This window comes from Psammomys obesus, unplaced genomic scaffold (genome assembly GCF_907164565.1).
Source record: "Psammomys obesus unplaced genomic scaffold, mPsaObe1.curated_primary_1811, whole genome shotgun sequence".
Lineage (NCBI taxonomy): Eukaryota > Metazoa > Chordata > Mammalia > Rodentia > Muridae > Psammomys > Psammomys obesus.
This window is the reverse complement of record NW_026596166.1, coordinates 15,755,962-15,769,328: the sequence shown is the minus strand read 5'-3', so window position 1 is coordinate 15,769,328 and position 13,367 is coordinate 15,755,962. Positions and strand designations below refer to the sequence as shown.

The 13,367-nt window shown below is 42.2% G+C and overlaps 2 protein-coding genes across 5 annotated transcripts in view; one reads left to right on the top strand and one right to left on the bottom strand.

The window, feature by feature from the left end:
• Nucleotides 1–5,281, bottom strand: part of Klhl28 (kelch like family member 28) — a 34,669-nt gene extending 29,388 nt beyond the window's left edge. Inside the window, exon 1 of the mRNA XM_055595526.1 lies at nt 5,198–5,281. The gene's annotated coding sequence lies outside the window, so the exon portion shown is untranslated. The remainder of the gene's footprint in view (nt 1–5,197) is intronic.
• Nucleotides 5,282–5,553: 272 nt separating this feature from the next.
• Togaram1 (TOG array regulator of axonemal microtubules 1) overlaps nt 5,554–13,367 on the top strand; it is a 59,508-nt gene continuing 51,694 nt past the window's right edge. For all 4 annotated transcript variants that reach the window (XM_055595421.1, XM_055595420.1, XM_055595422.1 and 1 more), the window contains exon 1: nt 5,554–7,824. In XM_055595421.1, the coding sequence (XP_055451396.1) occupies nt 5,773–7,824 (2,052 nt within the window). In that variant the 5' untranslated portion in view covers nt 5,554–5,772. The remainder of the gene's footprint in view (nt 7,825–13,367) is intronic.

The following is a 13,367-nucleotide window of genomic DNA, read 5'->3' as shown; positions in this document are numbered from 1 at the left end:
GATAGCCAAGGCTACACAGAGAAATTTTGTCTTGAAAAATCAAAGAAGAGAAAAATCTGTTCTTTAATCTAACTCTATTATTACATATAAATGCTTTTCTAGTAAATACGGAGAGGACTACTAAACTTCAAAAATAAGATTAAAAGAAACTTAAGTACTTTTAATAGATATAAAATAAATAGTAAACCAATAAGATTTATATTCTATAAGACCATCATAAAAAGTAGTAAGATATGTGACAGTGAAGACTCATTTCCTAAATATCCACAATAAAACCAATGCATTTTCCAAGTCTTCAGGGAGACATAATGTAATAAATAAGTTACAATCTGTAACACATACTGAGCTACAGGGACCTGGGAGAAAGAAGGACTCATCTTGCTTTCCTCCCAGGAAAAGAACAGGACAACTACTTGATTTATGGATCCAGGTCCCTTCAGCAGTGTTCTTTATAGAGGGAAAAAAAATAATTCCTATATTTCTGCAGTAACTAGTAATGAAACATTATTCATGACTTTCCAAGTGCCTTTCTTTTTGATACTGATTACAAAACAACCTCAATATGGTCAGTAACTCGGCTTCCTCAGTTCTTAGGTACATGAAGAGTATGCTGGATTTTTCAATATGAAAATTCTGACCACCAGAAAGAACTGCCTCCTATTCCAACATAAACTGGCATTCTATTTTGTACATTCTAATGCATACATCATTCTCCTGTTTCCTTTTATGTGGGTTGGGTTCCTGAGGTCTGTGCACATATGGATAGAAGTACACATTTAAGCTTTTTAGGTTGGAAATGAGAACCTTGCATTTGCTGGGCAAGTGCTCTACCAAGACCTACACCCCGCCAGCTGGTAGTCACTCTTCCTCACTGACAAGTGTTTCAATAGTCTCTTCGTTTTCATTCCCATCCTTACTCTGCCTCTAGGAACAGAAAATGGTGAGGACAGCAGTGGCACTTTTGTTATTGTTTTTGCATTAAAATACATTTGCAAAATCAAACTTGGAGATCCATTTATACATCAAAATGATGAATGAAAGCTGTGGATGTAGCTCAGTGGCAGAGACTTCCCTAGCACCAGTAACGTCTGACACAATGAAACAAGACACGACTTTGCAGCCAGCCCTGAAGATACCTGATAAAACAGGGTCAAATGAAGGGGGAGGAGGTCCTCCCCTATCAGTGGACTTGGAAAGGGGCAGGGAGGAGACCAAGGAGGGAGTGTGGGGTTGGGGAGGGAATGAGGGAGCGGGATACAGCTGGGACACAGAGTTAACAAAATGTAACTAATAAGAAAAAAAAAAAAAAAAAAGACAAAGCAACAGCAGCAAACCACAAAATAGAAAACAAAAGCCAATGAAGAAACCACTGTAGGCTTTAAACCAAAGCACAGGATACGTTGTCATACAGCCTCATTTACATAAATACTCTTTTCCCAAAATTGAAAAATTAAGAAATTAAGAAAATTAAAAAAAAAAAATTAAGAAAAAAGTGGAGAGACATCCCATTTGCTACAAAGTGGGGCAGAGATATTTGAATTTGAAGTACATACACTTGGAACTTCACATTAGAACTCAGTCTTTTCTCACTGAAAAGTAATTGCATTATTTCTTTAAAGGTCTACCAAAAAAAAAAAAAAAAAAAAATCTGAGCCAGGTGTGGTGGTACATGCCTGTAATGCTGGCATCTGAGGAGGCAGAGTCAGGTAGGTCTCTGTGAGTTGCAAGCCAGCCTGGTCTACAAGGTCAGTCCAGGACAGCCAAGGCTACACAGAAAAACCCTATTAAACAAACAAACAAACAATCTGTCTTCAAGTCTAGTTTCACAGTGCTTACTTGTAACACCAACATTCAGAAGGCTGAGACAGGGTAGTCAAGTGTTCAAGACCAATTTGGGCCACACATAGCAATTATCTGTCTCAAATACAGAAACCAAAGTTGCTCTTTCATACCCCAAAACACCTTACAGAGAGACTCATATTTTCTCTCTCTCTCTTGTCAATCTAATTGACACATAGGTCATTTGGAATACTTCCTGCTAAAATTATTTCTTCTTAGGTCTCCTGCATGTTTGAGGACTAGACTAATAAGAGAAATAATTTTTCATATGCTATTGCTTTATCTAAAAAAATTCACTTTACCGCTCCTGGTAATCAAACATTTAAGGTAAATAGTAACATTTATATAAAGTCTGAGGCACACACATATACATTCATATATATTTGGGGGTCTGAAAAATATTTTAATGTTGGTAAATGTATGTTATAAAGGTTAAAAATATAAAAACTTCCATGGTAGAGTGTCAGTCTCAGAAAAAGACCCCTCTGCCCAGATATATTTGGTCCTTGTGGAGTGCCTATCCTTTCCAGGTCATACTAACTCCCCCTTCTTTCACATGATTCCCTACACTCTGCCAAAGGTTTGGTTATGAGTCTCAGCATCTGTTTTGAAACACTGCCAGGTAGTCTTTCAGAGGCCCTCTGTGGAAGGCTCCTGTCCTGTTACTTGTTTTCTCCCAACCTAGAACCTCTGCTTGGATATAGCCCGTGGTAGTTCAGTAACCAATTAGTTTCCCATAGTAAGGGGAACAGAGACTATTTCTGACAGGAACTCAATGGCAGGCTCTTTCACTTCCCCACCCCCCACGGGAGGAGCAGTCCTGCTAGGCCACAGAGGAGGACTTTGCAGCCAGTCCTGAGTCAGATGAAAGGGGAGGAGGTCCTCCCCAAGCAGTGGACTTGGAAAGGGGCAGGGAGGAGATGAGAGTGAAAGGGTGGGATTTGGAGGGAATAGGGAGCAGGATATAGCTGGGACACAGAGTTAATAAAATGTAATAATAATAAAAATAAAAATAAACGTCAATGATAAGTGATTTAAGGAAATAGCTTTAACATTAATCAGACTTTAAATTATTTCCCAATTCAATTTATCTCATTTTATAAACTTAAAAAGAATCTTCTAAGCTTCAAAGAATGACTTGGATCCACCTTGGAGCCACAAGTCAAATGGATTCCAGATAAGAACACCTACCTGTTTCTGAACATTGTAATTTTCCCCTGGTCTTGGGACTCTTCACCTTCCCCAATTACTAGAAAATTTTAATTTTTGTCCCTAGTCTGTATTTGTTTCAACAGGTTTTCACTTGGCTGACAGGCTCCACTGAACTGCCTGCGGACTGGAAACTGCTGAGCTCTGGACTTGCTGAAAGCCGATATAACCAGTCCAGCCAAAGTGACTGCTCCCTGTCTTTCAACTGTATCGGCTAGTCAGATGCATTCTGATAACTGTGTCACTGTCCAACCTTTAGCTAGCATTTCAGCCTTCCTGGGCTGAACAACATCCCAGCTGGACAGAGTTACAGAAGAGAATACATCGCCAACTGCTCCACCTAACAGACTGAAATGCTAAGTCAAAATGGGCTCCCTATCATAAGGAACAAATGATTACCTATAATGCCAACTGACATACCAAAAATGGGTCTCTGATTAGTTTCTTTTTCTTTTTTTTTTTTTTTAACTTCTAAGTTTCTTAATGACACAGTCTATTACCTACTTCTAATTTTAGAGGACTTACAGAAAAAAGTAAAACAAAACAAAACTTGTTTCAGGTTCCAAAGAAAATTATCTACTTCCCTTAGGATAAAAGAGACTAATCTTTTAGGTCCTAAACACAGTTGGTTTACATGTGCCACAGGTCTCCCCTTGTCTCTTTGTACAGCATTTCACAATAAATCCCGAAGTGCAAGAGATGATTTGGAATCAACTATATGACTCTAGGGCAAAACTCAAAGTGGGAAGGTTGAGGCGCACACTGATATCCAGACCTGTCTAGGCCTTCCCGACTAGCATAACTGCAGCCATTTTGTTTTTAAGTCTCCATTTTGATCATAAGATGAAATTAAGTACAAATTCTCAGGCTCTGCCTGTCTGAGAACTTGAATAGCCTTTTTACTTACAATTCAGTATTTGTTGAATGTTCTGGTTGAATTAATGATATATGTTCTACTTAAATGAGAACCACAAAACCCTGCTATATTCCTTTCTCCTGGAATGGCGGGGAACTGGAAAGTCCCCAAGCTCCCCTATGCTATAATATCCTATCCAAATCAGCTTAAAATGCTTTGTCTAGCTACCTAGATACAATGTACTTGGAACAAAACTGAATCTTCTTGCTTGGCCAGACATGATACACCTGGAATAGAATTGATTCTTCCTGCTTGGTTATTGTCTTTTCCCTTTAAAAACTCCCTCTGGAAATGGCTCAATTATCACAGTTTGGCTCCTTAGTTCACTCTCTGTCCTTGATCGGTCAGCCTTGGATGTCCTGAAATTCAATCTGTAGACCAGGTTGGCCTCGAACTCTGAGACCCTCCTGCCTCTGCCTCCCTAATCCTGGGATTAAAGGGATCAAAGGCATGCAACATCAAGGCCCTGCACAGGAGATATTCTTAGTAGAATTGATTCTACTTATAGTTTCATTTAAAGGAAAACACCGATCAGCCATCATATTCTTAGTTTGTTTAAAATAATGTCTATCAGCCCTAAATCCTCTGGGCAGAATTCTCTTAGGACTGTAATGCCAAGAACTTGCACTACAACTGAAATTGTCTAGTGATCTCCGTCTCCAGGAGACTGAAAGACTGCAGAGGCGCTTGAGCATCCTACTGGGAGAGTGGAGAGGTGGGGCGAAGGAGAGTCCCACAGAGGAGCTACATGAGAACGACCTTAAGTACTCCGTCTAACGAAAAGCAGCTAGCTATACAGGGGAAAGCACTGATTCTGCACATCTTTAAGAAAACTTAGTGATACGGACAACGAAAAGTGAGAAAAAGCTTTTAACACTCTACAGCCAGAGGGTGAAGAGAGGAAAAAGGAGGCGTGGGAGAGAAAGACGAGGCGAGAAAGGTCCCCAAAGATTAAGAATTGTTTTGTTTTTAAAGTACTCAGTCTGTAAGCTTGGCATTGGCTGAGTTCTCCAGTACTGGGAAGCAGTCTGTAGGAAGAAAGAATCCCACTTAGGATAGCGGAGTTGAACGATTACAATGATAACCAGCACTGCGGAACATGTCGCCTCTTTCTGCTTGCTCCGGTCCAGTCCTTTACCCTCTCTCTGGCTCATCTGGCTCATCTGGCTCATTGGCACACGCGCAACACTCCCCCAAAGCTTGCACCACTGCATGACAGCAAAAGGAAAATACCTGAGTCCCGGGAATAACACCTGCAGCAACAGGAGGAGGAGCCACGGAAAGCTGGAAATGGGACAGGATCCTCACTTGCGCTGGCCAAACCTCAACTCTTACGGGTGGGGCGGGAAACTTCCGTCCCGAGCAGGCATACGTCATTTCCTTTCAAGCTCTTGACCCCGCCTCTCCAGTCTGGCTACTTTCCAACATTCCAACTTCCTCTTCCAGGAGTCCTCTGCCTATGCTTAACTCCCTACGTGGACTACGTGACCCAGCATTCATTTCGGTGGGTCGATTTCCGGGTCAAGAGGTCCGCTCTGGGTGCATCACCATGGAAGCGCTCGGTTTGGTCACGTGGTGGCCCTGGTTACGCCGGGTGGCGGCGGTGGGGTCCCCGGCTTAGGCGGGGGCCATTTTGCCGGAGGCTGGCTCCGGGAGTCGAAGGCCCGAGCGGCCTGGCAGCTGACCGGAGCCGTTCCTTCTCTTCCTCTGCAACCCCGGCCTTGGAGAGGAGCTGGAAGGCTGGGCTTCCTCCAGCCCTCCCAAGACGGCAATGGTTTCCTCCAGCCATCTTTACCTGACGACCCTCCATGGCGGCCGCGCCATCCGAGCTGCTCCTGCTGCCGCCTCTTGCAACCTCTGGTTCCTATCGCCTCCTGAGCCGCGGTCGTCCTTCCGCCCCCGGGACTGATGCTCGTCGAGCTGGGGGCACCATGAGAGGCGAGAAAAACTACTACTGCCGCGGGGCTGCCGGGGATCATGGTTCCTGCCCCTCGACGCCGTCGTCTCTGGCCTCGACCCTCTTGTTGCCGGCGGAGGCCGTCTCCAGTAGCTGGTCGGGGCCTGGAAGTGGGCTGTCGGGAGGAGATGAGGAGGAGACTCGGCTTCTTCAACTCCTGCGCACCGCACCGGATCCTTCCGAGGCGTTCCAGGCTTTGCAGGCTGCCTTACCGCGGCGGGGCGGCCGGCTCGGCTTTCCCCGCCGCAAGGAAGCCTTGTATAGGGCTCTGGGCCGAGTGCTTGTGGAAGGCGGTAGTGATGAGAAGAGACTCTGCTTGCAGCTTCTCTCGGACGTTCTTCGGGGTCAGGGGGAGGCGGGTCAGCTGGAAGAGGCCTTTAGTCTAGCGCTTTTGCCTCAGCTAGTTGTCTCGTTACGGGAAGATAATCCTGCCCTACGGAAAGATGCGCTGCAGATCCTGCATATTTGTCTGAGGCGTAATTCTGGGCAGGTACTCAGAACGCTTATACAAGGCCTGGAAAGTCCAGATGCCCGGCTCAGAGCGTCCACTGCGCTGTTGCTCCCTATCTTGCTTACTCCTGAGGATTTGTTGCTGGGCTTGGATCTCACTGAAGTTATAATATCCCTGGGCCGAAAGCTTGGCGATCAGGAGATGGAAGAAGAATCAGAGACGGCATTCTCTACACTTCAACAAATTGGAGAACGACTTGGTCAAGAGAGGTTTCAGTCCTACATCTCTCGTTTGCCCTCTGCGTTGAGGAGGCACTACAATCGCCGCCTGGAGTCCCAGTTTGGAAGCCAGGTTCCTTATTATTTGGAGCTAGAAGCCTCTGGGTTTTCTGAAGATGCTGCCCCTTGTGTAGTAACTCTTTCCAATAGCAATCTTAAATTTGGAATTATTCCTCAGGAGCTGCATGCAAGATTGTTGGATCAGGAAGACTATAAGAACAGGACTCAGGCTGTTGAAGAATTAAAACAGTTGCTGGGAAAATTTAACCCGAGTTCTACCCCTCATTCCAGTCTTGTTGGTTTCATTAGCTTATTGTACAATTTGCTAGATGATTCCAATTTCAAAGTGGTCCATGGCACACTTCAGGTTCTGCATTTACTGGTTATTCGCCTGGGAGAGCAGGTGCAGCAGTTCTTGGGACCAGTTATAGCAGCTTCTGTGAAAGTGCTGGCGGACAACAAGTTGGTGATCAAGCAGGAATATATGAAAATCTTTCTGAAGCTAATGAAAGAAATAGGTCCTCAGCAGGTGCTTTGTTTGCTCTTGGAAAACCTTAAGCACAAGCATTCCAGAGTAAGAGAGGAAGTAGTGAACATTTGCATCTGTTCTCTCCTGACCTATCCCAGTGAGGATTTTGACTTACCCAAACTGTCTTTTGATCTTGCGCCAGCTCTTGTAGATAGCAAACGTAGGGTACGCCAGGCAGCTCTAGAAGCCTTTGCTGTTTTGGCATCATCCATGGGCTCAGGTAAAACCAATGTCCTTTTTAAAGCTGTAGATACTGTTGAATTGCAAGATAATGGAGATGGAGTGATGAATGCTGTGCAGGCCAGATTGGCCAGAAAAACTCTTCCACGGCTAACAGAACAGGGATTTGTGGAGTATGCAATCCTCATGCCATCTTCTGCCCAGGGCAGGTCAAGCAGTTTGGCACATGGAGCAGATACAGACTGGCTTATGTCTGGTAACAGGACTCAGAGTGCACACTGTTACTGTGGCGACCACACGAGGGACAGCATGCAACTGTATGGCTCCTACAGTCCAACTATCTGTACCCGAAGGGTATTAAGTGCTGGAAAAGGGAAAAATAAATTACCGTGGGAAAATGAGCAGCCTGGTGTCATGGGAGAAAACCAGACTTCCAATCCCAAGGATGCTAAAGATACAGAGCAGGTATGTGTAATTTTCTTAAGTTGAAGGTGAAAGAATTCACAATAAAACTTTTGAAATGTGTTGATGGGAACATCCATTATAATGGTTCACGTTATATCAGTCCGTTTAATGGGTTCCTTGGTTAAATTTGAGGTACAGTGTGACACGGACAATAATGTGTTTCAATAATGGTTTATTGGTTTAATCATTTCACTCAGCTCAGACAACAAACACTGAATACCTACGAGGTACCAGGTAAAGAACTAAGTTGCAGTTCCAAGTGGTTTCTGGAGAAGGTTATAAACTGGCAATTCACATGTTTGTTAAGTGATAGAATAGAAATACAGAGTGCTGTGGAATAATTAATTCTACTAGAAAGAAACAAAAAACCTTCAGGGCTCTGATCTTTGAACTCAAGATTCATGTCCCCTCTCAGCTTTTATTTTAAAATTTACAAATCTACATGTAAATTCAGAGTAGTCAGTTCACATATACTTTTATTCATCTGTATTTGCCAGTTAATCTCATATTTTTGCTCCATATTTTATGAACCATTGGATAGTAAATTGTACATATTTTGGATTTCATTTCTTTATATTTTGAAATACATCTTATAAAAGAAGTTATTTTGTAACCGTATTATCATATTTCAGAATACTAATAGTAATTGAATAATATATAGTTTCTTTTTAAATTTTCCCATTTGTCCCCAAACATGTTTTACATTTTCATTTTACTTTATCATTTCAAATCGAGTCATGGTTGGAGGGTGTTGTCTTTTTATCTAGTATTGTGTCTCTGCTTGTTTGTAAGTTTTCATGGCAGGCCCCTTTTCCTCGGGAATGCTGGGGTAATTGAATTGCGGAATATCACACAGTATGAGTTTCTTTGATTGCTTCTGTATGAATAGACTCAGGTTAAAAATTAATAGCAAATATTTCCTAAGTAATGCATACAGTACAGTGGGGTTGTTCCACGTTGAGTGATGCTCATCTTATCATTTGATTCAGTGACAAGATCCATTATAAAAGTATATTTTCCCCTTTACTGTGGATGTTACTTGAGACCAGACAAATTCCTTAACAACGTTTTACTCATTGTTTTTGACATCCGGGGAGTGTTTGTATTAGTCATTACAGTGGTGGTACAAAGAGTGTACCTAAACAGAAAGCATTTCCTCACTGTTACTGACATTTTTTAAAGATTTGTTTCTGTTTCTGAGTCTGAGTATGCGTGTACGCATGTGTACCTGTGGAGGCCAGAAAAGGGTGTCAGATCTGGTGGAGCTAGAAGAGTTCCAGGATTCTGTCTGGGCCTGGTGTAGGTGCTGAGGACAAAACTCTCTGTAAGAGCCACAAGAATTCTGAACTGCTGAGCCTTCTTTTTAGCCCCAAATTAAGTTTTTTTTTAAAAGTTTATTTATAATTCAAATATTCTGCTTATAGTTTCTTCTCCCCCAACTCCTCCCAGATCCTCTTGACCTCCCCACCCACCCGAGTCCACAGTCTTTCTTCCATTAGAAAACAAACAGGCAACTAAAAAACAAACAACAATAGCCAAACTTTGGGCAGAGTGCAGGGAATCTTCCGAAAGAAGGGGGAGATGGAAAGACCTGGAGGGGACAGGAGCTCCGCAAGGAGAGCAACGGAACCAAAAAAATCTGTGCAGAGGGTTCTTTTCTGATACTGATATTCCAACCAAGGACCATGCATGGAGATAACCTAAAACCCCTGCTCAGATGTAGCCCATGGCACCTCAGTGTCCAAGTGGGTTTCCTAGTCGTGGGAGCAGGGACTGTCTCTGACTCAGTGGCTGGCTCTTTGATCACTTCCCCCTGAGGGGGGTCAGCCTTACCAGGCCACAGAGGAAGATATTGCAGCCAGTCCTGATGAGAGCTGATAGGTTAGGGTCAGATGGAAAGGGAGGAGGACCTGCCTCTCCTATCAGTGGATTGGGGTAGGAGATGGGAGGAGATGAGGGAGGGAGGGTGGGTATTGGGAGGGGAGGGAGGAGGGGGCTACTGCTGGGATACAAGGTGATTAAATTGTAATTAATAAAAATAAATTAATTAATTAAAAAAAAACCCAACAAGCTGGGGGTGGGCGGCTGGCCTGTGATCACAGCAATTGGCAAGGCAGGGACAGGCAGATCTCTGAGTTTGAGGCCAGCCTGGTCTACAGATCGAGACCAGGACAGCCAAGGCTACACAGAGAAAACCCTGTCTCGAAAAAACAAACAACCAGAATAGGACAAAATAAAAGGGGAAAATAAAAGAGCCAAAGAAAAAGCACAAGAAACACTCAAACACACAGAAATACCATAAAAATAGAAAACCAGAAACCATAATATATTAGCAAAAGACCTATAAGGACATATACACACACACATACACAAATAATGCCCACACAAAGCATTATGGATCAAAAACTTTCCAAAAATATCATTGAGCTTATTTTGTGTTGGCCATCAAATTAAGATACTTGATGCTGAAAGCAGATGCTGAGACTTATGGCCAACCTTTGAGGAGATTGCAAGGAATCTTATGAAAGAAGTGGGAGTTAGTAAGACTGGAGGGGACATGAGCTCCACAAGGAAAGCAACAGAACCAAAAAATCTGGGCACATGGGTCTTCCCTGAGACTGATAGTCCAACCAAGTAGCATGCATGGAGATAACCCAGAACCCCTGCACAGACGTAGCCCATGGCAGTTCAGTCTCCTAGTGGGTTCCATAGTAATGGGAACAGAGACTGTCTCTGACATAAACTGATTGGCCTGCTCTTTGATCACCTCCCCCTGAGGAGGAGCAGCCTTACCAGGCCACAGAAGATGACAATGCAGCCACTCCTGATGAGACCTAATTGACTAGGATCAGAAGGAAGGAAAAGAAGACTTCCCCTACCAGTGGACTTGGGGAGGGGCATGCATGGAGAAGGAGAAAGGGTTGGGAGGGGAGAAGGGAGGGAACCACAGGGGGGTTACAAAGTAAATAAAGTGTATTAATTTTAAAAAAGGGGGAAAAAGATACTTGATGCTAAATTGTTCCATATTTGACCAATTGCTGGACCTGTGATCTTTTGGCATGATTTGTGTTTGGGTACTTCCTTAACTTAAGATACAATACTAAGACTTAATGGATATTTTTCTTGTTTTACACTTGGAATCAGCTGTTTGTTGTTTTTCTCCAGGATCCTAATATTACCAACATAGAGTAGTATTTTAAAATCAGATTCTGTGTATGATTTCACTCATTGCTAATTCTTGCTGTTGCAGATTGCTCCTTTCAGTGGACAGAACCTAGTCATTATTATTTTTTTTTTTTATGAGTATTTCATTGAATTGGGTAGTGCAGGTTCTTTGCTGTTTTCTTTTATTCATATTTGGTCTCTCCTTTTGTAACAAAAGTCTAGTTCCATCACTGTGTGCTGTATTTACCTAAGGCACAAAAAGTTACGGCCAAAGTACCACTAGTAAATAGAGTTCAAGATGATTGTATCGTTCTTTCGTTGTATTTTATTTTGCTTTGTAGTTTTGGTTTTGGTCTCCCCTTCTTCCCCTCCAAGACAAGGTCTCGTTATGTAGCTCTGCTGTCCTAAGACTCACTGTGTAGACCAGGCTAGCCTCAAATTTACAGAGATACACCTCTTGAGTGCCAGCATTAAAGATGTATGCTGTTATGACTAGCTCCATAGTTATTTTTATATTTTGAATTATCACACAAAGTTTTATATTAAAACTTTTCAAAAGTTGGAGATATAGCTCAGTGGCAGAGTGTTTGCCTAGCATGTGTTTTTCTTTAGCACCACAAAAATGAAATAAAAGCAAAAACCTAACAACCAACAAAAACTTTGAATAAATTGATTCTTTGGCGGGGCAAATACAGATGCCCTTATGATAGGTTTATACTCCAGTAAGCTCATCATAACTTGAAAATGTCATAAATCAAAACACATTTATTTATGCCTAGCTTATCAAACATCATAGCTTAGCAGCCTAGTATGCTGTAGAAAAGAGGCCATTTCTGCTTGGGACTAAGCTGATGCTGCTCAGCCTTGCAAGAATCAGAACTCAAAGCATTGTTTCTACTGAATGCACAACCATAAAGTAAAAACTGTAAGTCAGGGATTTACAGTGTATATAATGTGTTTTCTACTGAATGCACAACCATAAATTAAAACTGTAAGTCAGGGATTTACAGTGTATATAATGTGTTTTCACATTTAGACTTTGTGCAGTAGTTTGGAAGCAGATGACACTGATGTCTAAGTGTTCTCATTGCTCACTTATTCTTCCCATTTCAAAGGGTTGTGTTTAGTTATTTCTTTCTTGTGCTGGGTTTGAACGTAGGGCTTAATGCACTCTATTAGGCTATATCTCCAGTTCCATCTTTTTTATTTGAGTCATTTTTGTACTGTGAATTGAACTCAGGGCCTTGTATTTGACAGGCCAGTACTCTGCCACTAAGCCAACTTCCCAGCTCTCCATTTCCAAAAAGTGTAGGTTGTTTTGGAAACAGTTTTCAGACTTAGTCTGTTTATATGATTATTGCCACATATTATAAACATTAACTGGAGGTAGTTGATTTTCTGTAAGGATTGTTATTAAGCCTGCTTGTCTAATGTTTAGTGTAGATTAAGATTCTGCTTTTACTGGGCACGGTGGCCACACTTGTAATCCTCACATGTGGGAGGTAGAAGCAACGTGGTTGAGGTGTTAAAGGACATCCTTGACTGCTTACTGATTTGGAAGCCAACCAGGGCTACATGATACCCTGTGTGAAAACATAATGAAGCTTCCCCTTTTCTGAGAAAGGGAGAAAGGGTAGGTTGAAGAAAGGGAGAAGAGAGATGAGGAGAGGAGGGAGAGGAAGCTGCCATTGGGATATAAGTAAGTAATTAATAATAAAAATTAAGACTAAAAAAAAATGATGATGATGATTCTAGTGCTGACCATAACAAAAGCTCATTTCAGAAGTGCCCGTGTATACTGATTCCTAATTTGAAAGTTGTGGTGAAACTGAAATTTGAACTGAAATCAAGTTGTAAATATGTACTCAGAAACACACTTAATCTAAAAGAAGGCATGGCTAAATATATACATGTGCAGCTTTTAAAAAGTGTATTGTGTATTATTGTTTGTTTGTAGAGCAGATTTAGGGTGATTGCTACACTAATTGAAACATGCAGATGGTTTGCAAATTCTTCTGCCCACACGCTTAAACAGCTTGCTCCAGAACTTCCAGAACTGATAGTGCTTTACGATTGTATAGTCAGTGAAACCACAGTAAGAAAAACCAAAAAGTTCATCCTGTGTTGTTTGTTGTATTGGGTTTTGGCAAGTATTTCTGTGTGTGCATGCGATCTTTGTTACCATCGTGGTAACAAAGAATAGTTTAACTGCTATACATAGCCTCTGTGCCATGAATGCTTATCCCTCCTCCCCTCCCCATCCCTTGGTACACACTGGTCTTTTCTTATTTGCATACGTTTGCTTTTTTTAAGTTTTATGGAATTGCAGTCAGACAGCATATTTGCCAGTCTCAGAATGAGGTAGGAAGTACACTTTA